Source organism: Phlebotomus papatasi, chromosome 1, assembly GCF_024763615.1.
Source record: "Phlebotomus papatasi isolate M1 chromosome 1, Ppap_2.1, whole genome shotgun sequence".
Lineage (NCBI taxonomy): Eukaryota > Metazoa > Arthropoda > Insecta > Diptera > Psychodidae > Phlebotomus > Phlebotomus papatasi.
In genome coordinates, this window is record NC_077222.1 from 106,469,890 (window position 1) to 106,494,240 (window position 24,351).

A 24,351-nucleotide genomic window follows, 5' to 3' on the forward strand; every position below is an offset into this window, starting at 1 on the left:
TTCAGCGACATGAGATGCTCAAATCTCCCAAAAATCTCCTAAATTTCAAATGTTTGAATTTTAACACTTCGTAGAACCCCTAGAACCCTAACTAAAAGTGTCACGGAAGGACCAAGTGGCAGCCGCTGCCATTTATCGGATTTTACAAAATATTTTGATATTTTTATTTATATTTTTATATTCGAAGCTTTAGTCAGTTCTTTTCTGGTGTCTGAATCAGAAATTTCACCTCCTTGGGTACTGTATCTAAAGATTTTTAACCATTCGATGTTTTCATATTTACCAGAAACATGGAATAAGGGAAAGTAGTCTGCCTTTGAATGCGGCAGCCTTTGAATATTTCATTTTTTTCTCTTATTTTTCAAAGCAAAAATTCTACTTTCCGAACAATAGTTAATACTATTAACTATTTTCTATCAACTTCGCTTAACAAAACGGATTTTGGGCTTTGGGAAGTAAGAGAAAAATTGAATAATTCCCAAAATTATTCATATTTCCCAGTTCAATATTTCCCATAATTCTTCTTAATCATTTGTAAAAACACTTTCAATTTGTTCTTTTAAGGCTTTTATACACTAACAATCAAGAAAATTACATCTGCAGAACGTCAAAGTCCCATATAAAATGCAAATGGCAGCAACTGCCACTTGGTCCTTCCGAGGGCAGTTTTTTGTTTTTGCAACATATTTACATTAATATTTAATTTTTATTAAAAATTTTATAACGAAAAAATAGCCAGATAAATTCTGCACGCATTCGATCAGGTCTCCAGGCGAAATGATATATTCTTCACTATAAAAAATAACATTGAAAACTAAATTGGCAGCAGCTGCCACTAAGGTCCTTCCAAGTAATATTCACTATGGGAGTATTGCTTTGGCAAAAATATTTATTGCGTGCGTATATCCTTAATAATTTTCACATGCAATTTTTTTCTGTTGGATGGAAAACAAAAAAAATTTTGTTAGTTTATCAGAAAACGGAATAGGAGGATAGTTCGAATGATTATCCCTATTTTTATGATTATTAGGGTAAGTGTGCCAAATTTCGGCGAGCTTCTAATTTCGGCCACTTTGAGTGTAATTTCGGCCATGCAAATAAATTAAAATTATGTACACTCAGCTCTTCGTTATCCGGCACTTTGTTATCCGGGTGACAGCTGCCAAACACTGGCGCTTGATGTATTCAAAATTATTTTTAATAAGCATGAAGTTTCTCCAGTGTGAATTAAAGTATTATTATCACTTTATCGAAGTTTTTAATACATAATTGTGATAAAAAATGAAACATAAGCATACCATGAAGAAAATTCTCTTGTTCTTTGTCAGACAGAAAATAAATTCACACAGCACAAAATAGAAAAACCGTTGATCATTCTAAAAACCTAAATGTCATTTTGTCCCCCAGTCAGCCGGATAACGAAGAGTCGAGTGTATTCCCAAGTCTCTTGCTCTTGTGATTGTTTTTCACGAAAATTTGTTGTTTCGCTGCTGAAAAATGTGAGAAAAGTGTTTGTGGAAGTTCCTTAGGATAGTATTTAGTGAATTTTTGTAGACAATATCCTAAAAATGCAAAAGAAGAGTGTTTTTTTGGGGATTTCATTCTGGTGGAATCTCCAGCTTTGAAGGAAGGAACATTTCCACACATTTTTTCCCCTTTTAACGTAATCTCAGCTTGATTTTTTGACTTTCCCATACTATTTTCACTTTGTTGTTTTTCTTTTTACATGTTTCTTTGACGAATTCTTTTGCATCTCTATTGACTTTCTGGAATACGTGAATATAACCTCAGAATTTTGTCCTTACTTTCTTGAATATTGCGTGATCGTAATATTCGCAGCTTGCTGTGGATAAAAATCGTTTTTTCGCGTTAATCCCAAAAACATTTTCAACAGAAGAAAAAAAGCGAGAAGAAATGTTCCTTTCTTCATAGCTGCAGTGGATTCCACCAGGAATAAAATCCCCAGAAAAACCTTCTTTTACATTTTAGGGATATTTTCCACAAAAATGTACTAAACATTATCCCAAGGAACGTCCCCAAACGCATTTATCATTTTTCCAGCAGTGAAACAACAAATGTTCATGAAAAATAATCTCGAATCGTGATGTTTTTCTTCAAAAATTACTGTTGAATTTTGTTCCAATGGGTAACGAGTAATTTCTTTCAATTTTTTTTTACGAAAATTACCTTTAATTGAATTGATTCTAGGAAGAAATTGCCTACCATACAAATTTACTTCAAAAACCCATTTTTTTATCAAAAATTCATACCAATGTGAAGGCAAGTTTTTTGAAGCACACATATTGATGCTAATTTTTGATAGAAAGTTTGGTTACATTTTTCAATTTTGATTATGTTTGCCAAATAGCGGAAACAAATGTTTTCTGCTCAAATTCGCATTCGATTTTTTTGTTGTGGTCTGATTGTTTGCATAGAAGTTTTCTTGACAAGTTTGCAATTATTATTAAGACTTTGTAAATTTATATCGATTATATAATTAAAAAAAAACTTGCTTTTCATACTATTGTTCTACGTCCAAATTTCTCCATAAATTGGATGATATTTCGCTTCCAAAATGCATGAATTCTAAAGACTTTTTGTTTCTTTTTTAGTTTATAAAACTCAATTTTCTCTGAAACAAATTCAAGGTAATTTTTATTAATCATAATAAAGACAGTTCTATAGAATTTTTTAAAATACAAAACTTGTAATAGATAAATAAAATGTCCATATTAAAAATAATTATAAAACTGACTGGTTTTACTTGAAGAGAGAGAATTTTGCAAGCAAAAAAAAATATACGAAAAAAGTTAGGGTTTTGTCGTGGAAAAGCCATCGACTTTTATTAAAAATAATAATTATAAAAATAGGGATACACACGGCTCTTCGTTATCCGGCACTTCGTTATCCGGGTGACAGCTGCCAAACACCGGCGGTTGATGTATTCAAAATAAAGCATGAAGTTTCTCCAGTGTGAATTAAAGTATCATTATCATTGTATTGAAGTTTTTAATACAAAATTGTGATAAAAAATGAAACCTAAGCACAGCATGAAGAAAATTCTCTTGTTCTTTGACAGAAAGAAAATAAATTCACACAGCACAAAATATAAAAACAGTTGATCATTCAAAAAACCTAAATGTCATTTTGTCCCCCCCCCCCCAGTCAGCCGGATAACGAAGAGCCGTGTGTAATCATTCGAACCATTTAACTATCCTCGTAGACACATTTAATGCTTTTTTAAATGCTCTTGTTGACATTTTCCATGTTAGATTGTGTTTGTCGCAATTTTTCTGATAAATTTTATAGATAATTTCGATAATTTCTAAAAAAAAAAATATTCTAAATAATTCTCCTAACTCCTAGATCAAAATTTTCGGACCTAAATACACTCGAATCTCCTAAATATAAGGAAAATCTCCTAGAGTTGGCAACACTGTATTTACGCACCTGATGGCGAATTGCGGCGAAAATGCTCGACACTGCGCGCTCCCTTGCGGAATATTTACTAAAACACGGTTCTGCAGAAAATTAATTAAAAACTAACAAAAGATGAAAGTTTTATTGAAAATTGAAGTGGAAAATGCAATTAAATACCCTTTTCTACTAATTCCTATTGAAATTTGTTCATGACAACTCTAGGAAAATGTGAAAATTGCGATGTTAATCACAGTGACCGTTGAATTCAAAAATGACAGTCAGTGACAGTGATGCAAGCAAAGTGCAGAGAAAAAGTGTACAGATTTTTATTGCGTATTTCTTTGTAAATTATGTCTAATTCTGTAGTTTAATATAGTGAAATTAGTGGAATGGCAACTCTGGAGAAACCAAGGACCAAGAAGGTAAAGGAATATTTACAAATTTTCCACGGGAAGCTGAGAAAATTGCAAGGTTTTCTGCATATTGCGTTTTATTGATTCTCTTTGTGTTTTCCTTGGAATTTGCAGAAGAAGAAGACGAGGATTGTCGGGGAATCCCCGTGTGAGGCAACGGAAAACATCTCCAATGTAGAACTGCCAGAAGTACCAGAAGAACTCCTCAAAATTGATGAAATCAGTGCAATTGCTGCAGAATTTCATCATCCTCCTGACCTGGAGACAAAGAACTCTGCAGAAGAAGCACGAGAAAGCCCCAAAGAGGAAGTAGAAAATCCTGCAGAAGCTCAAGAAGAACCCTCAGAAAAAGTCCCTGAAATCGTGGCAACACCTTCAGCTCCTCCAATCGAAGCAGAAGCCACTCCTTGTCTCCCAATTCCCAAAGAAACATCCACAACTCTCTATCCCACGCTAGACACCCTCCGGAAGGAAGCAGTGCCCTTCCAGAAGACCCAGGAGATGGAAATCCACATAGAACCATTCACAATTGCTCAACTCCGGGATCTCTACTCCAACAATCTTCTGGCTTTCGCCAAGGAACTGGAGAAAGAATTTATCGAGACTGAATTGAATCCCAGCTTCCTCAGGAATGACGATTATTTGTACAATTGCATCCATGAGTACATGCAATCCCTCACAGAGTGCAGAAGCCTAAAGATTGAGGCAGACAGGGTCAAGGGACTTTGCAAAGAGGATCAGGAAAAGCTCTGGAGCATTATCAGTGTCTCCCAGAAGTTTTCCGGAACCTGCAGCGATGGGAGTCGTGTCTCCACAACGGTTTCTTACAAGTAAGTTTTTGTTTAGTTTACAAAAAAAAAATAATCAGTTTATCGTTCAAAAGCCAATAAAGATAAATATTTTGGGGTACAGATTGTCTCATTCTTAACGCAACTTGGAAAAAATTCATTCTGATAAAATGCTTTAAAAATTTTAAAGAATCAAATAATCGAGATTAATAAAATTAAACCCAGTTATTACTCTATTAACCCATTCCTTACCATGATATTATACATCATACGCAAATTGAGTGATTTAGATGATATACTCCTAGGCAATTTTTATCCGAATTGCTGTCAGGAATAGATTTTTAGTTACTTTAGTCCTTTAGTTACTTGGAAAAGATAGCCCGACAGAGGTGGAAATACATTTTGTTATTGTTTTCTTACTTCGTGGAAAATCATGCAAATTTTTTTTCCTTAAAAATGACGGACGGAAAATATGACATCCCGTCGAATTTATTAAAATTGACCTCTATTCTCTTTCCTGATTTGAATTCTGGTTGCCAATTTGTTTTTTGGGATAGTTGCTCTGGAGTTTGCAATGAATTAAATGTACATAATTTAAATTCAGTTCGGGTTTGAAGGCTTCAAAAAATCGATTTTTTTATTTGCTTATCAAATAGGATAATAAGTAAAGCACAATTTCTGAAAATCTCAAGTCAATCGGAGTAAAACTCTCGGGGGTAGAGCAGTTTTAGTTATGCATTTTGCCCGCGCGCGCATATTGTTGTGAACCTTTAAACGCGAGGTTAAACGCGTTTTTCTCAAAACACCATTTTCAAAATTGGTTGTCAACTGAACCGATATTTCTGAAACTGCACACTTCTTCTAGATATACAGTAGACTCTCTCTCAATCGGGAATATGGGGCAAAATGTCATCCGGTTTATCGATAGATTTGGGCGTCAAAGCCTTTGTACATTCCACAAAAAGTGCTCAATTATAAAGAATCACGATAAAATAGGAAGAACTATAGCGAATTTGAGCGAATTAGTTTCATAATTAAATGTGAAAATTGTCAACAAAATTTGTCGCCCGGTTGAATAAGAGCCGATTGAGTGAGAGTCTACTGTAGTTGGCTCGTGCTTAACATGAGGTTTTTTATAAATATTGATTTTTACGTATTTTCTAGCATAAAACATGTTAAAAAGTGGCTGAAAATTATCACTTTTTTGAAAAAGTTGTGCCAAAACTTAAAAAAAAATCCTACTGTTAAGCACGAGCCACATTCATATCCTAAAAGAAAATGATAGTTTTATGGATTTAAGATAAAGCTGCTAGAAAAAAACGTAGCAACGGAAAACCTGAGGTTGTGATCATACCATTTCTCAACGGTTTTTGAAAATTTTCCGGTGAAATTATCTGCCAAGGCCTACTCTATCAGATAGACGAGAATCTGAATTTATGAAATTTTATAGTTCAAAAATAAAAAAATATTGTGGCTTGAGGTAGAGGGACTCACCTAAAGTAATAGGGATAAATTATTAACTATAATATCCCTCCAAGTTGCCGCTGGCCGAATTGCTATGCACTGTTTGTATGGGATTAAACTTCAATATTTTTAGTAATAAATTCACTAGGGTTAGTATTGTTATTTCACTAGATTTAATTCACTGATTTTTAGGATATTTAATTTAATAGAAAAATCACTTTATTTTAATTGTTGCCGATGTGCTCACCATTACAGTCCGAATTCAACTAACTTGACTTGCAATTTCTCACTGACACATCTGGCACATCCGGCAATGGCTTCGCGCCATTATTGCAGTTATGGCACCACAAGAAATCCAACGAAAAATTAAGACGTGTTTTTAACAGCGACTGACCGCGCCCCAATAATAGATAAAAATTTATTTCTTTTCAGAAAAATCATCTACTAATGTGTGAGAATATAATCCCAAAATATGAACATCCTATCTCAAGTATTTCAAGTACATTGACTAAATTGATTTAAAATTTTTTTTTGCAATTTTTATAATATTATTTTAATTAGATTTTTACAAATTAAAAAATGTATTTTTGTTTGGTTTTCACGAAGAGGTAGTAAATAAGCTTTCGGGTTACCTAAGACACCTACCTTTTTTCGAGTGTATTGTGGCTTAATTCAGGAAAATGAAAACTTATCAAATTTTAAGGAGGTTTCCAGAATTACAAAGTCAAAAAAAAAAGATTTTTTATTGCTTAACTCGAAAGATAAGCTATAGAAATAAAATGAGCAAAGGTTTGCTAGCGCTAGAATTTCAGCATTATCTTTTGGTATTTAATCTAGCTTGTAGAGTTTATTGTTTAAAATTTCGTTATAAAACACGAAATATTATTTCTTCCAATTTGGTAACCTTTTATATGCAAATCAGACATTCCAATTTATTCTGAGAAAATGACATTCCAGAGCATCGCCATTATTGTAAGATGAGATAAGATTTTGCCAGGGGTCAGTTCTCCATTTCGGATATTTCGTTGCATTCAGGCCACCAATTGGGCCCCTTATGCTTCCCCACTCTTATTCTATCTTATCCCCCGATACGGGTAGCCGCTCTATATCGCAGCTCTGTGTGGGCAATCAGTGCCGCTACTATATCACAGCATCCCTTCTCGGTGTGTGTTTGGGATCAGTGACAGCGAATACTTGTATCGACTGAAGTACCGCTTTCATGTCGAAACTCGTTCTCGTACCAGCCTCTATTGTTTAGGCGCTTCACTTTTTTTTGCCAATATGCACCATTGACATTACTATTCATTCATTTACTGGACGAATTCAAAGCCGCATAGAGCATAGAGCTACTACTCTATCCACTGACCCACTCGAGGCTCTGTCGCCATTGTAAAGTGTCCTGATTTTTTCGCTCGCATAGAAAATTTTGTCAAATTGCTTTGTGAATTGACTAGTTTAGATCACATTGACAAGCGTAACCAAGCAACATTTTTGCCGGATACTGTTTTTTAGGTGTGATTCCTTCATAATCACACCTATTTTTATTGAGCCTGATTTCGTGCCTGTTCGAAAAATGGGTTAGCGTCTCGGATCGGAAATGGTGTGTTGTATGAGATTTTTGGTAATTTTCCTGGCTAAATTTCCATTTATATAGCTAAAAATAATCGTTGAATTGACTGAACATTATCCCTAATCAGTTCTATCTGCTACGAACCTGCATTCAATAATTTATTGTTTATTTTTTTCTTGCAATCGTATTTTTTAAAATTTTTTTTACAAGTTTTTGAAGTTTTGAAGTTGCACTTGTACAACTTCACATGTGTAGTTTTGAAGTTTTTTTTATAACAGATTAGTTCTTCTGCAGAAATCTTTGTCTTGACGAATTTTATATCACTGAGAAAAAATGGGGGTGCGATTAACTTTTTTTCCTCATAATTTTAATACTTTTTAAGTGTAAAAATATATCAACATTTTTTAATGTTAATTTTATACATTTTTAGGGGTAAAATGAACATGAAAAAGGGTAACTTTAACCCCTAATACACCTAAAAAGCATAATATTTACACCGATTTTGGATCAATACTGCAAGGTAAAATTAACATTTCCGGAATGTTATTTTAACTTTTTCGGATTTGTATCAATATATAAATTATTCTTCCCAATTTCCGAGTTGCATTGAGAATGAGACAGACTGCAAAATCAATAGATAGCGACCCCTTTGTTTGCCCAAAGATTAGCTTTTTTTTTGCAAAGAATTGATAAACATTTTGCAGCATTTGCATTTTGTTTCACAAGGGAAATTTTTCCCTTTTGATTTCCTTTGGCAGGAAAGCCATTTTCAATGAGAATCTCCTGGACGTGGTGTCTAGGCACTTCTCAGAAATTCGCTCCATTTGCTGTGATAAATACGTTAAAAGTGCAACACTTGGTGCTCTGCTCAAGATGAAGATTGACGAGGAGATTGTTCGAATCCAAAGTCAACATTTGAGATCATCAAAGCAGGAATTTGTCACGGAATCTGATGATTTGAGACAGAGTATTTCTATTTTATTCTTTTTCCTGAGGAAGCCGGGAGTTGATAGGATTTTTGCGGAAAATCTCAAGAAATGGTTGAATATTTTGGTGTATTTACTTTTGGATGTTGCCACATGGCCTGATCATATGTTTATTCTGTATCATGTACTGAGGTGTCCACCGGGAATTATTTCCTGGGCTGCATGGATGATTCAGGTTCCCGTGGGGAGATTCTCCGCGGAGGGCTTGCAGAATCATGTTTGTGTGCAGCACAGTTTGACGGTGCTTCAGGCGATCCTTTTGCCAGTGGCAAGGAGATCGGAGTTCCTGGATGAGATACTGTGTTGGTCGAGGATGGACAAGAGTGGAGCAGGAGGGGGTGGGGAGTGGTCTTTTGTGGATTCCGATGGGGAGGAGGATGTGGATTTGTTGGTGTTGAGGGAAAATGATCTTGTGGCGATTTTCAATCAGATTCCCTGGAGGGAGATTTTTAGTCTGGCCACGAAGATGGAACCGAAGCCAGGGGGAGGGTATCAGGTGAAGAAGGAGGCAGTTACAGCTCATGCTGTCCTGCAATTCTTTGCTTTTGCGAGTTATTTGATTGAGACACTGGGAATGGGACTGTGTACGTACAATACGGAAAGATATCGGCAGTTTACGAAGAGACTGGCCAGATTGGTGGCTCAGTGTGTTCAGTATGGGTCGGGTCTGTACGGAATCTTCCAGGGAGCCACGGCGGTGAATGATGTGATGATCAGAGCGAGGATTCAGAAGGAATTTGAGCAAGTTCTAGTGAGATCTTGCGATTTGATTTATCTGTCCAGGACTGCTGGGTCTTGGCAGTATCTCGTGGGATTGCCGTTTGGGCAATTGTCGCCACAGTGCATCCGGGGATTGTATGAGAAAATGCGAGCACCGCATTTTGGGGAGGGTTCAGCACAGGAGACAATTGAAGCGAAAAATCAAGTGGCTGATTATAGTTTGGTGGAGATTTTTGAGGCTAATGACGTGTCACAGGAAGATCTTCACTATTTACTGCAGACACTGGCCAATCTGGCCAGTGTCAATGAGAATTTGAGGCAGAGTATCATGACGGATTTGCTGGAAATTGGTTTTCTGCGGGGATCTACCAAGGACGATTGCAGCAAGATTGCCAGGGATTTAATAGCTAATCTCGCTGATGAGTGTCCAGAACTCATCAGTGACATCATCCTGCAGTTCCAGGAGAACATCCTCGAGGGGAGATCGTACGGAAGTTACCTCCTGAAGAGGCTTCCCATGGAAAAATGGATTCCAGGTCCGGGAATTGTGGATATCCTTGAGGAATGGCTACTGCAGTGTCCACTGGAGTCAGCGGAGAGTGGAATGGCCAGGATTGTCATTAACAACATGAACTGGAACTATGGGCACGATGGAAGGCTGTTTCTACATCCAGCCCTTCATTCCCGGATCGCTTTGACCATCTACGAGGCTTCAGTGAAAAATTCCTCAACTCCGTCAAATTTCATTGCTGAGAATGTGAAGAATCTCATGATGGACAAGTCCACCATCATGAACTTCCAAACATGGTGCTGGAAGATGATTTCTGTGCTGAAACTCCATGCCACGGACAGAGAAAATCCCTGGGGAGTGATTTATTCGCCAGAAATTGTTCTTCCGGAACTTCCGGAACTGGAGCATTTGACAGATGTTTGGAGGGGGGTCAGGGAAAATCGAAATCTTGCCACATATGTCTCAATTCTCCTAACACAGCGTGGTCATTCAATTCCCCAAATCTCTACGTACAGCTTCCACAATATGGAGATTCTCTTCAAAACTGATGATCAGGTAACTGCCCTCAGGTGCCTTCAGGTTGTCTTTCCACTCTTTCTGCCCTGTCCTGAGAGTCTCGTTGAAAATCCTGCCTTTCACTCTCTTCTGCATTCGATTTTGTCCGTTGACAGTTCCTACTCAAAGATTCCCATCGATATCATCTTCTCCCGGAGTGTTTCGGGGATTATTGGGTTGTTTGGGAAGATGATTGTCTCTCAGTTTATGGATTATCAGAGATTTGGACTGTCTTCACCGACTCCACTTGTCCTTCTCTGGCTGCAATGCCTGACAAAGTACAGGGATTACAAGAACTCCTGGAATGCACTGTATATCCTGGATGTTGTCCTGGAATTTGCATTTACAGTCCCAGAAGCTTGGTTTGAGGCCCGGAGGCTCTTTTTCTCCCTGACAACTCAAGCCAGATTGACAGCAACACCCTCAAAGTCTGTCTCGTCCTTCCTTTCGAAGTCCCCGCCCATCGGACTGATTCCCAATCTCCCGGTGACCACAATCTGGCTGGGATTGATGGTGTTCGATGTGCAGCAGGAAGTCTTCGAAGGGGAGACAGGATTCTGGCAGGAATTTGTCCAGCAACTGTCTCTGCGGTCTTCCGGAGAGAGAAACCTTGACGGATTGGTTAAAAGGGTTGCAAATTCCCTAGGAACTCCTCACAATCAAACCACGGATTTAGTCTTTGTCAAACTGGCCAATTTGATCATTTCCTGCCCCACTAGTCACTCCATCTTGGTGATTTTGTGCCAAAGATTCTTTGCTCTCTACCTCACGAGGCTGTCCGGATGTCAGGGAGGTGTCAGGGATAGGCTCTACAGGTCCGATGAGATGATAATGAAGAAGATAAGAGGACAATTGGAGCATGCCAGGGCGTATCATGAAGCCCAGGCGGAAAATGAGAGAGAAATCGATGAGATTCTAAGTAGATTCCATGAAACATTGGAAAAAATGTTCAGGACTTTCGGCGCATGGCTAGAAGGGAAGGATTCTGGCCACGATGAGGATTTAAGGCGTCTCCTGTTCTGTCGCAGAGATTGGACGGAATTTATCAATTTAGGGACGCTGCTGAGGCATCAGAGGCAGAATTATGAGGAGTGGAATGCAAAAATCGGGAGACAGATACCAAAATGTCCAGTATCTCTGGTCAAATCGGCTTCTCAGGAGTATTCCCAGAAGATAGAGAAGCAATTGATGTCATACGACACGCCCGTGGGGAAAAAACCCACCGAAATGATTCAGTCAGGGATAGATCTTCCATCTCCGGCTGAATACGTCAGAGAGGGATTGATTTCTGGAAGCAGATGCAGCAAGGATTTCAATCTCCTGGAGAAATATGCCAAAGCCTATGCGGGAGATCTTAAGGAAATTTGCCAGTTGGATACGGCCTATGGGAAGCTGGAAAAGGGCAGAATGGTGAATGAACAGGAAGTATCCTATCGTTTCCTGCCTTGTGCAAATATCCTAGGAAGGAAGTTTGAATGCACAGGACCGGCAAATGTCCGGATAACTCAAAATCGAGTGATCACAGTTGCCTCAGCTGAAAATCAAATAGCAAAGAATCGTCAGGAGAGGGGAAATCTCCTGGACAGGACAATGACGAAGCTCGAGGAGGATCTTCTGAGGGCACTGCTCAGGATTGAGCAAACCCTGAAGTATCTGGGAGACAATTGTGGGCATCGGAAGATGGGAAAGTGTACAGAATTGTGCAGGATTTCCTTTGACATCTTCTTCAAGACTCTCAAGGCTTCTTCGGATTTCCTGACCTTGTATCCACCCACGAGATCCCTTACAAAGTCTGTGATAAGGAACATGAAGATCTTCATGCCATCCCATTTGCCCCAGGAAGGTCAGAAACTCGTAGAAGTGATGGTAAAAGGATCACTTTTAACTGAACTTCTCATTGAACTTTTCACCCCGGAACAGCTTCCGCCGCGGGAATTTCTAGCCATCTATGACTTTACCGTGGCAGCTTTTGGGAATTGGAGTGATCAGGAGAGTATTGGGATGATCCTGGAGAGATTCTCACTGTCTTTCTGGTTGCAACTGCATGAACCGCAGAGCTTTGTCAGGGAAGATCTCACTCAGCTCATTCTGCGTGGCTTGAAGGTTTCCTATCATAGGAATTCTCCAGCAAATGACAAAATCCTCCGGTCCCACCTTGTCCAGTTGTTCTCCCATCGATTCCCACAGAATTACAATGGTGTCCTGAAGAATCTCTTTGAGGGATTCACAAAACTCGGCTTGTCCGGAGACATTCTAATAGACCTCTTCAATGTTCTCTTCAATCTCGCTGGATTGGACAGCATTCCGGGAAATGCTTCAGCATCCACAATCCCAGATACCCTAGAAAAATTTTCCAAGGAGCAGAAAATCCTGTCCCAAATCGAGCTAGTAGAGACAATTCGCTGGCTCAGTGAATTCTTCAGTCAGGAACGCACAAAAGAAGGAATCTATGGACTCTTCCCGAAATTCAAGCATCTCTACCGCATCTTCAACATTTTCATGGCAATTGTCCTTCAGTCGGCAACAACTGCCACAATCCTAGCCTTTCCCGGAGCTTCGGCTGATCAATTGACCGAATGGATCTGGCCATGTGTTCAGAATGTCTACGAAATGTGGCTGATTCCAATTGTCCTGGATGCCACTAAAGCTCAATCCCCAGCCAATTGGCTGAAAACCCAAGTAGACGGAGTAAATCCCATCCTCCTGCCCTGGAGTGAATCCACAAGACAAGGCCCGGATGAACTCCTCGATGGCTTCACAAAATGCACAATCTTCGCCATTGACTCAATTCCCGGAAGCAATTCCATCCTAAAGCACATTTTTCAGTGGTACGAAAAGAACTTCTCCAATCCCCTCATTCCCAGCTACATCACCACAGAGATCCATCAAGCTCTCAAGAAACTGCCCTGGGGATACTTTGATCCCAGCACAGAGATCCTGGACATGACATCACGGATATTCCGGCAAAAAGCTTCAGTGTCAAGTATAAATTTCGTATCAGACATTCTAAAGCAAGTTCCCTGGACAAATTGGCTGCAGCTCCATCAAACAGCCTGGAATTTCACGGAAAAGTGCCAAACGGTATCCCTCCTCCTGTCCCTCTTCATCTCAATGGCTGCCTATGGAGATCAAATGGCTGCCGTTCTTGAGGAAGTTGCAGTATCCTTCCCATGGGATTTTGTAGACAATACAGCTTTCACTGATACCCTCAACATCTTCATCCTCGCCGCTGGACCTCAATGGTGCTCCAAGCTGCAAGCTAATCCCCCGGCAGGGAATGTAGAGAAAGCTGTATGGAAACTCCTGAAGACAGTGTCAAAGATTGATCTGTCTGGAGATGATGCAAAGTCCACAAGAGCTGTTACAAAGCGATTGGTCTACATCAAAACGATTCTGCAGTTCTTAACGGCATCCATTAACAAAGGAAAGGACTTTTTCACCACAGAAACTGGTCAGAAAGTCTTCCAAGGAATTTTTCAAGGGTTGACGAAGGATGTTCAGAAAATATGTGAGTATCCTTTTTCTCTCAGAAACAAAATAAAATTACTTTCGAGCGTGAAACCATTAAAAGCAGAGGAGTCAAGTGGGGTATTTTAACTCTTTCGTCTCTTTTGGGACTCTGAGTACCCAAAGAAGCATATGAATATTCTATGAAAAACAATGTTTTTTAATTATTCAGAACTGATAAAAACCCTATTCTTCTGGATGATTAAAAACTAAAAGGATGTCCAAATGTAAGATATTTTTTGTAGGACCTCAATTAATTCCTGAGCTTAGATATTTTTGATAGAAAAATTGTGAAATTGGCTTGCAGCATGCTGCAGTCCTGAAAGAGTTAACGAAGAAGGGGCAGTTTCATTTTTTGGGTATTTTTCTTGTGTCTATAAATTGAATGGGACAAATCCAAGCCCAGTGCACAAAAGTCATAATTTCCTAAGGCTTCATATTTAAACAAGCTCTTGAAAAAATCTTGTAAAATATTGTACGAATCTTGTCAAAATCTTGTTGATTTACATAAAAAAAAATTGATTTTTCGGTCAGGAAGAGATTAATCTCTACCGATAATTCTCTACAGAAAATACTGTACAAAAGTCCAGGCTGAAAATGCATCTGAAGAAAGGATGGTAAATCATAACCAACAAAAATGTCCCTGTGAGGAGAAATGTGGTCACGAGGACACAGAGCGCATATACATATTATGCGATTATTGATGGCAACTGATAGATAATTTGTAGAAAGTCTCATTACACTGTGCGACAAAATTTAGGTTTTTGTGGGTGTCTTTGACGAGAGTGCCAAAACTTGTTAGAGGGTCATTTAGGGATCTCAAATTTGAAGTCCGTTTGTCCGGGTCACGTCCAGATTTTTTTAAATATGTATTTTTAGTTTTTTGCTGTTTTCTAAAATTCAAAAATTTATATCTCCGGTCCTTTTTATCCGGTGGTAGTCAAATAAAGCTAAAATAACGCGTAATTTCATCCTCTATAACTCTTGTAAACACACAAGAACTTAGGATGAAAATAAAGTATATTTTTTAAAGATTTTTTGAAAAAGTGCACACAAAATTGTCCTTTTTTCTCTGTTTTTTTTTCGATCTTCTAATAATTCTCCCACTTAGAACATTTTATGCGCCAATTACAATGCCTAAAAGTGAGTGAATTTAATATTCTTTCATTTCCTTTTAGTTTGAATTTTCTATTTTAATTCGTTTATTAACAATTTATTGAAAATAAAATGCATTAAAATCTATATATTTCGGGAACAATACTGGTATCTCTGTCTAACCTACTGAGAATCATTCTTTTTTCATTCTCGCTTACACATTTCATATAAGAATATTAGAAATGAAAGAAAAGAAGGCGGAGTAGCTGTTCAGCCATCAACATATTATGTCCCGTCAAATAATTTCGTCAGATATCTTTAAGATTTCTGCAGAATATATTTACATCTCTGCCGAGAAATCTGTAGATATTCCTACGAATTTTATTTGGACTTGGGACAAAATTCGTCAGAAATTTTTACAGATTTTCTGACGAATTCTGGTGCACACTCTGACGAATTTCTGTAGATATTTTGCCGATTTTCTGTAGATTTTTATCTACATTCCAGACTTTCCAGAGAGCTGTGTCTGAAAAGATGGAATATTTTTCACTGAAGTTTGCAAAATTCAATAGAGTTGTTCTTGGTGATATCACAGTGTTTATATAAAATGAAGAATTCTGTGACGCCGTGTTTTAAGTAGAGAATAGTGAAGTGAAAACTTTAAGCAGAATGTCAACCTAAATTTCGTGTTTTTGTATCATTTCATGGGCGATTTTTAAGAAATTATTAAATATTTTTGTCTTGAATCTTTTTGCTTTTCTAAAATGTTTAATCGGTAATGCTTATTAAGCAGAGCATACCATTTTCTTTGTAACTTCTACAGTTTCTTGATAAATCAACAATATTTTTGTTGAGACAATGGAGACTATACAGATTTCCAATGCAGAAATTCTGCTGAGAATCTGCAGATTTTCTCTGAATGTACTAGAATATACCGTTAAAATTCAAAAAACCTCCGAGTAAAATCGGCAGATAGAGCAATGAGTTGACGGGGTATGTCCATATATCCCCATAGGAAAAGAAAGCGGAATAGGAATAACAAGAGAAAAATTCCTCGGAATTTTCCAGTATTTTTCCTTGAAAAAATCCATGGAAATTTTCCATAATAGGTTCCAAGGAAAATTTGATGGATTTTTTCTGTGGAATATATCCATGGAATGTTCGTGAAATTTATGTGGATTTTTCCACCAAAATAAAATGGAGAAAAAATGAAGCTGTCACATACACTTCGTGATTTTACTTCCGAATATTAAAGAAATAGCAAAGATCACGGGGATTTTAATAAGTTTTACTGAATCAGCGATAACGAATTACCACTTTAGATAATAAAAAACTATTTTATAAAAAAAAATACTTTTTCATAAAATAGATATTGTGTGATATAAAAAACAGTTTTATTTTAGGTTGGCGACCTATTTAATGTAATCACTTCACTATAATGTACACGAAACGCAGTGTCGCATAATTAATTATATTATAATTCGTCGCAGGAGTCACTAAAAATGTTTGCGGAAGGTTTGGAAATAAATTATCCACGTTGTCACAACACCATTTTATTAGTTTGAAATTCGAAAAAAAGCGGAGAAAACCATATAAAACCCTATGGAAAAATAGTGGAAATTTCCATGTGACTTTTCCAGCTTATCCCGTGGACGTTTCATGTGTGAGTTTCCATATAAATGTTTCACGGAACTCCGCAGAATTTAACGCTGGAATTCCAGTGGTTCGTAATTGAAATTCCATGGAGAGCTATGATTCCAATGGAATTACCGGCTCCAAGTTCCATGGAAAACATAGTGGAAATTTTTGCGTCATATTCCGCGGATTTTTTGCAAATTGAACGCTAGTTTTCAACTGGAATTTCCGCGGAATTTTGCTATGGGGGAGCTCTTTTTGTCATATCATATAAGTTCGAAAATGCAATTCATTGATTTTTTTAATGAAATCTCTTTACTTGATGATTTTATGAAAATACAGTTCGTCTTGGTTGATTTGTTTAAAAAAAATTCATTGTCATTTTAATTGCCAGAAATCTCAAATATGTGACTTCTGACAATGCCACGTGAGCTGAAACGGCAATGTCACGACTACAGAATCGCATTTTCGAAAAAGCTCTCCTAAGATTAAGTGTTTAAGAATTTGTCATATGACAAATTGGGTTCGAATCTTAGGAGAGCTTTTTCGAAAATGCGATTCTGTAGCCGTGACATAGCCAATTCAGCTCACGTGAAATTGTCAAAAGTCACCTATTTGAGATTTCTGGCAATTAAAATGACAATGAATTTTGTTAAACAAATCAACCAAGATGTAAAGTGCAGCAACTGTGTGGGAGATCACGTGGTAGGCGCGAATACGGTGAGTGCTTATGAAATTCAGAGCGTAAGGAAAATTGATATACGGATAAAAATTAGAGCTGTAAAATTCAAATTGAACGTCCAAATCGCATTTTGAAATAGAAGGATTAAATTATAATAGAAACTACGCAAAGAAATTTGATTCAGAGGGAAAAAGCAATCAGAAGAAGTGAAATTGAGGTTAAAAACGACGGCGTCCCTATGAATCCATTCAAGAGCAGGCAGCAAAAGCCCCCACCGGCGAGAAATGTTGCAAACTTTCCGATGTGGGGCCAGCCAGAGGATATCGGAAGAGAATTAGAAGGAGCAGCGAACTGGGAGCATGAAGTAATCAAAAGAGGAAGGAAATATTTGATGGCAAAGTCCGTAGAAGGAGAGTCGTTGGCACGAGCGCCTCCATATCTGGTAGAGGAAGCATTTAATCATGTAGGAGAGGTGGAAAAAATCGTTCGTAGAGGAAACGGGAGCATCTTGATCACTGCCAAAACAGCTCAGCAAGCTGAGGAACTTAAAAAAATTACAAAAATTGGGAACATGACAGTGAAAATAGAAGAATATGGAGCATGGAATCAATGTAAGGCTCTGGTTAGAGATGAGTACATGATATATTGGGACAAAAAAGAGCTGCTCGAAAAACTTGCGAGCCAGGGAGTAGTGGAAATTGAGAACATCAAGAAAAAGAGAGCGCCAATACAAAATAGAACAGATAATGTGCAAGGGTCGGAGAACCAGGAAGAAATGGAGGCAACCCCACTCTTCCTGTTAACCTTCAACACACCGGAGAGACCATCTCATATAAAAGTAGGATATCTTAACCTACCAACCCGAGAATTCATCCCGAACCCTCTCCGATGCTTTAAATGTCAGAAATTTGGGCACAAAGGCTCGGGATGCAGAGGGATCGCAAGGTGCTTTCGATGTGGGGAACCCGGACATAGTGAGAGATGCATCGGTCCAATCAAGTGTGCAAACTGCGGAAACGGGCACTTCGCGTCATCCACACAATGCCCGATTTACCAGGAGGAGATGATAATCCAGAGAATCAGTGTGAGGGAGAGAATCACCCACAGAATGGCAAAATACATGTACATGGAACAGAAAAATGAGAAAAGTTATTCAAATACAACAGCAAACGACACGACAAGCCATGGACAAGAACCAGAGCACAACCCAAATAGCATCAACAGAGAACAAAATGAAAAGACTGATCACAACGACAATCAAGGTGCAATGCAAACTTCTGAGCGCATAGATATAGTGAGGGAAGAAGGCGAGGAGCAACAAATTGAGAGCATGCAATCTCTAAATCCGGAAGATGCAAGAACTGATACAGAAGAGCAGGAAACTGAAAGGGAGGACAAGGCAGACAATACTGATGCAAATATATCAAACTCCTCTGAGTTCGAAGGTTTTGCAACATCCGAAGAATTTCTTGACAACACTCTGGAGAAGGAAACAGAAGAACAGCCACGGTCTGCTGAACAGTACGGAGTTACAACAAGAAATGCTGCCAAGGCAAAGAAGGAAGTCAAAAAAACCAGTGGAAATCGCGTGAAAAAAATAACAAAGAAGAAGTAATGATGATTTTAGTGCAAATAAATATAAGAAGTTTGCGTCATAATAAGGACATTTTAGAACACTACCTAAATGAAATTAAAGCAGATATAGCGATTTTAAGTGAAATATGGACTAAAAGTGATGAAAAAATTAAGATCTCAGGCTACTCAGTATTTTTAAATCCAAGGGATGAAGGACATGGAGGAACTGGAATTTTAGTTAGAGACAACTACAATGTTAAGAGATTAGACAACACGGACTGTTTTCCCATAGAGACATGTGAGGTGAGTGTGAATTTTGAGAACAAGACTTTAAACATAATATCTTGCTATATAAGTCCTGAGAGAACCCCAAAAACAGTAGAAGAAAATCTAGTGAAACTAATAAATAAGTATGATAGGAAATGTAATGTGATTATAGGGGGAGATTTCAATGCACATAATGAATTATGGGAGAACAAATCAAAAAACGATAGAAGAGGAAAAATAGTATCAGATTTAATATTAGACTCGAATTTTACTTGTCTAAATAACGGAGAAAGCACATACCTAAATTTACAAAGAGATATAAATTCAGCCATAGATTTAACTTTTGTATCTCAAGACCTTTTAACTAATACATTTTGGAGCGTAGATAAAGAGAATTTAATTACCGATCACTACCCAATAAAAATAGAAATAATATCAAATGAATTTGTAGGATATAAAAAAGTAAGGAACAAAATTAATTATAAAAAAATAGAAGAAAAAATCAAAAAAATAAATTCAGAAGAAATTCATGATATAGCAACCGTTGAGAAAATCCTAGAGAATATAATAGAAGAGAGCACTATAGTAATAGATGAAAGTAATAACAAGTACAAACCGAAAGCATGGTGGAATGAAACTATTGAAAAACTTTGGAAAATAAAAAAAGGAAAAAAGAAAATTTATAATAAAACTAAGAACACTTTCACACGAAATGAACTCAAAAAAGTATCTTGTAAACTCAAAATCGAAATAAGAAAAGCGAAAAGACAGGCATGGGATAAGTTTGTACAAAATTTAGATCTGTCCATGCCCGCCAGACAGTTATGGGAAAATATTAATAAATTCAACAAAAAAAGATCCAAGAAAAGAAATAACCTATTTGAAGTAAGAGAAAAAGGAAAAGAATTTTTGGAAAAGAATTTTAAAGCAGAAAATGAAGTGGATTATAACGTACACAATGAAATTATTGTTACTGAAGAATTCTGTGATCTAAATGAAATAATAGATACAATCAAAAGTAGTAAAGATAACGCACCGGGAATTAACAAAATATCTAACAAGATTCTAAAGCTAATGCCCAAAGAAATTCTAGAGAGTATAGTTAAAAGTTTCAATGATCTATGGAGAAGTCAAAAGCTACCTGAAAATTGGAAAAAAATTAAAGTAGTACCTATACCAAAGCCTTTTAAAGACCATACTTGTATTGAGAACTTTAGACCTATATCTTTAATCAACAATATAGCAAAACTATTCCATGCGATACTAAAAAAGAAAATTGAAAAATTTGTGAACGATAAGAAACTGCTACATGATAATGTGTATGGATTTAGGAAAAATACAGGAGTAAATGACTATTTGTTAAACCTAGTGGAATTTGTTAACAAGAATAGAAGTAAAAATATGAAGACAATTTCTATAGCTACAGATCTAAGTAAAGCATTTGACAGAGTAGATACTAGAATACTAATAAGAACATTAAAAAAAATGAATTTTCCGCCAGAATACACAAACTGGATAAAACAATTCCTATTAAACAGGAAAGTACACATAGTAGGGAACGAATACACAGAATTTATTAATACAAATTCAGGATTACCTCAAGGTAGTAAATTGAGTCCCTTGCTTTTCAACTTATATACTACCAAGGTGCACAAGTTAAATTCAGAACATTGTAAAGTAATGCAATTCGCAGATGATATCACCTTACTAATAGCAGGGAGGAATGATGAAGAACTAATAAGTAATGCGAAATTTTACTTAGAAGAATTTACAAAGATAATTGACAAACTCAAATTAGAAATAAACACAGCAAAATGTAATTATATGATTTTTGGGAACTTTAAAGATAATGATAACATAGAAATTAAAATCAATGAGAGAGCTATAGAAAAAGTTAATGTACAAAAGATATTAGGAGTTATTATAGATAAAAGACTAAATTTCAAGGCTCATATAAGAAAAATTAAGGAAGAATGTAAACCGTATCTAAACCTGTTAAAGATATTTAGTAACATGAATGGGGGAGCGCATCCTAAAAGAATGTTGGAAGTATACAATGCACTGGTTAAATCGAGAATAATCTATGGAGCACCAGTAATACAATATGCAGTACCAGAAGAAAAGTTAGGCAACCAACTGCAGATAATCGCGAACCAGGCACTAAGAACAATCCTTGGTTTTGTCAAGTCGACGCCAGTAAACACTATACTAGCAGAAAGCGCAGAATTACCTATAGCAATGGAACTTGAAAATACTACAGCTAGATATATAGCTAAAAAGAAAATGATGGACCTTCGAATCCCCGAGACAAGAACAACATTAGAAATTATGAGATCGCATGAATACATACAAGACATCGCAAGGGACAGAAAGAGTGAAAGAATGCCAGACAACCTAACAATCAAAGAAGAGTTAGTTAATAAAGTGAGCAATAAAAAGGATACTAGCACAGAAGAATTGAGAGCTTACGCATATGAAACTATAAACCAATATAAGGATCAAGAGCGAATATTCACGGATGGATCCATCATTGACGAAGACACAGGAATTGGAATATTTTTCGAAAAAACGGAAGAAGTGTTAAAGTGCAAAATAAAACAAAAAATATCGATCAAAGAAACAGAACTCATCGCAATATTTATTGCAATCAAACTCAGTGTTGCAAAAAAGGCGGAAGAGATAGTCATATTAACAGACTCCAAGAGCGCATGTTTATCACTTTTAAAAGAGAGTAAAAAAATATACGAAAACAAAATTAAAGAAATTGTGAGCGCTAATAAAAATACAAAAGTTACCATACAATGGATCCCTGGGCATATAAATATTAAAGGAAACGAGAGAGCTGACAAAGCAGCTAAGGAAGCAACGAAGGATGGGATATGCATCGAATGTAGCTTAAGTAGAAAAGAGGTGGACAGAACAAGAAAAGAATTTATGTGGAAAAAATGGACAAATTTGTGGAAAAAAAATTGTGAAACTAAAGGAAAATTCAACCATGACATCAGACAGGGAATATTAGAAAAAAAACTATGGTTCAAAAATATTAATTTAAGAAGTGATCAAATAAAAATAATCCAAAGGATTAGAAGTGGACATTGCTGTGACAAAAAGTTCCTAAAACTAATAAAAAAAGAGGACACAGAATTATGCGATAAGTGCGAAACCGTGGAAGATATAAATCACATAGTGATCCAATGCAGAAAATTTAATAAGATAAGAGAAAACTATAAGTGCATTAATAATGAAAAAGTGAGCATAAAAAATATTCTTAAAATAGCAAATGAAAAAACATATAAAGAGATCTACAAATATATCAAAGAAATAAAAGTGAGCATATAATAATTCAAAAACTGTGATCGTATAACAACAATAAGTGATATAATAATAATAAGTGATATAAAAAAAAGAGTGATAATAAACAAGAGACAAATAAATTAAAATACAAATAAAATAGTGAAATTAGTGAAGTACATGGGATAACGGAAAACCTAAATTTGAACTAAGTGAACAAAAGTGGCTATATGGACCCGAGTGAGTCCGACAGCCTTACATAAAACAGAAGAAGAAGAAGAAGAACCAAGATGTACTGTATTTTCATAAAATCATCAAGTAAAGGGATTTCATTAAAAAATCAATAAATTGCATTTTTGGAACTCATATGATATGACAAAACAAGATCGATTGGCATTGTCACGTTTCGAACTCACGCGTGACAATGCCACGAAAATTACAGAATTCCCCTCCTGGGTTTTTTTTTCTTTCTGAAAGCTGCGTGAATTTTCCATCATAACACTGACTATTATCCCACTTCTGACACCATTGTAGGCATTGCCATCGCTTCGATTAACATGTCCATTTCATTTTTTATTTCAGTTTCTACTTTTAATTAAGGACTTAAGGACTAAATTTATGCTCATGGTCACCTTGAGTAACAATTTACCTTTTATCCGGGCTATTAAAATATTACAATTCAAATAAAATAAAAAATGGTTTTCTCGAAAGTAATTTTAGAAAATTCCAAATAAAGGCGTGCTTATTCTTGATCCTTCTCTTTGCAGTGGAGAAAGAGGAGGAGTTCCCCAAAGAAGGCCTCAATATCCTCGTGGAAATGGTCAGAGAAATTCCCCAGGAAGCTGATTCAACGTCCAGGTAAGTGACTCTTTTTTCCTCGAAATGCCCTGAATTTCTTCAAAGTAAAATGATTCTTGTGATTAGTAAACTCCTCGTTGAGGGATTCACAATCTGGGAGACTGCAAATCCCATTGCTGTAACGTCACTTTTGCATGCAATTGCCATGAGCAGAAAAGCCTCAGAGCCACTAAATGCGCTCCTGGAAGCGACTATTGAAAGCTACTTCAGAAATTCTTCTGTAATTTCAAATGTTGGATGGAAGTTTGTGCAGGAGATTCTGTGGAGTTACATGGTAAATTTGCGTCCGACATTAATTGGGCAGGAATCACTGCATTGTCTGCATTTGTGGGCTACTGTAGGGCTAAAGAGTGAGAGGGATGTTAGGAAGAGACTAACATTGAAGGGTTTGGTGTTTGAGCGGCTGAATGGGGCGAAGGTGACGGAGGAGAATGAGCTGAAAGTGGCTCTGCTTTGGGGTTTTCTCTGCATAGTCAGCTTCAGGGAATGCGATCAAAGCCCGGAGAATGGGGTGTTTCTGGTCCATGTTACCAAGAGATTGGTGCATCTGGCCAATGAGCCCGATGACTGGGGAAAGAGTGTGCTGAATGCAATTGGACTGACGCGGCTTAAGAGGTCCAAAGTGCTGTGGAAGTGTCTGGCATGCTACATGGTTGAAATGCTCAAGGTGATCAACGTTGAATGTGATTTGGAGCGAGAGCGCTGTGCTCTCAATGTCGAGCTGCAGTCGAAGCAATTCAATCCGTACCGGGAGGCCATTTCGCAGATCAGTCACCAAATCAGCGGAGATTTGAGTCAGCAAAGCAAAAATATTGCATCAATCCTCCGGAAGTTCTACGGAACTGATAACTTGCTTAGTGATATTGAGTTTTTGTGGAGTTAGTCATTCCAGGATGCTTTTTTATTAAATAAAGGATTGTAAATATTTTAGGGACTTTTTTAATAGCTTCTTAAGATTGGGGATATTTCTTTTAGGATGTTTCCAGGAAATGTTTTTTTACAGGGGGTCACCGA

General features: G+C 37.0%; 1 protein-coding gene across 1 annotated transcript; it reads left to right on the forward strand.

Moving 5' to 3' along the window:
- Positions 1–3,703: 3,703 nt before the first annotated feature.
- Positions 3,704–24,265, forward strand: LOC129799087 (ectopic P granules protein 5 homolog). Its single transcript, XM_055842710.1, has 5 exons — positions 3,704–3,842; positions 3,948–4,663; positions 8,414–13,935; positions 23,247–23,337; positions 23,404–24,265. The coding sequence occupies exons 1-5, from the start codon at positions 3,810–3,812 to the stop codon at positions 24,218–24,220; spliced, it is 7,179 nt and encodes a 2,392-aa protein (XP_055698685.1). The 5' UTR covers positions 3,704–3,809; the 3' UTR covers positions 24,221–24,265.
- Positions 24,266–24,351: the final 86 nt, after the last annotated feature.

Excerpts from the sequence above, each read along its gene's own strand:
- LOC129799087 (XM_055842710.1), top strand. The coding sequence starts at position 3,810 with ATGGCAACTCTGGAGAAACCAAGGACCAAGAAG. Across the intron at positions 13,936-23,246 it reads GAAGGATGTTCAGAAAATAT|TGGAGAAAGAGGAGGAGTTC; the intron begins GTGAGTATCCTT and ends TTCTCTTTGCAG. Across the intron at positions 23,338-23,403 it reads GAAGCTGATTCAACGTCCAG|TAAACTCCTCGTTGAGGGAT; the intron begins GTAAGTGACTCT and ends TCTTGTGATTAG.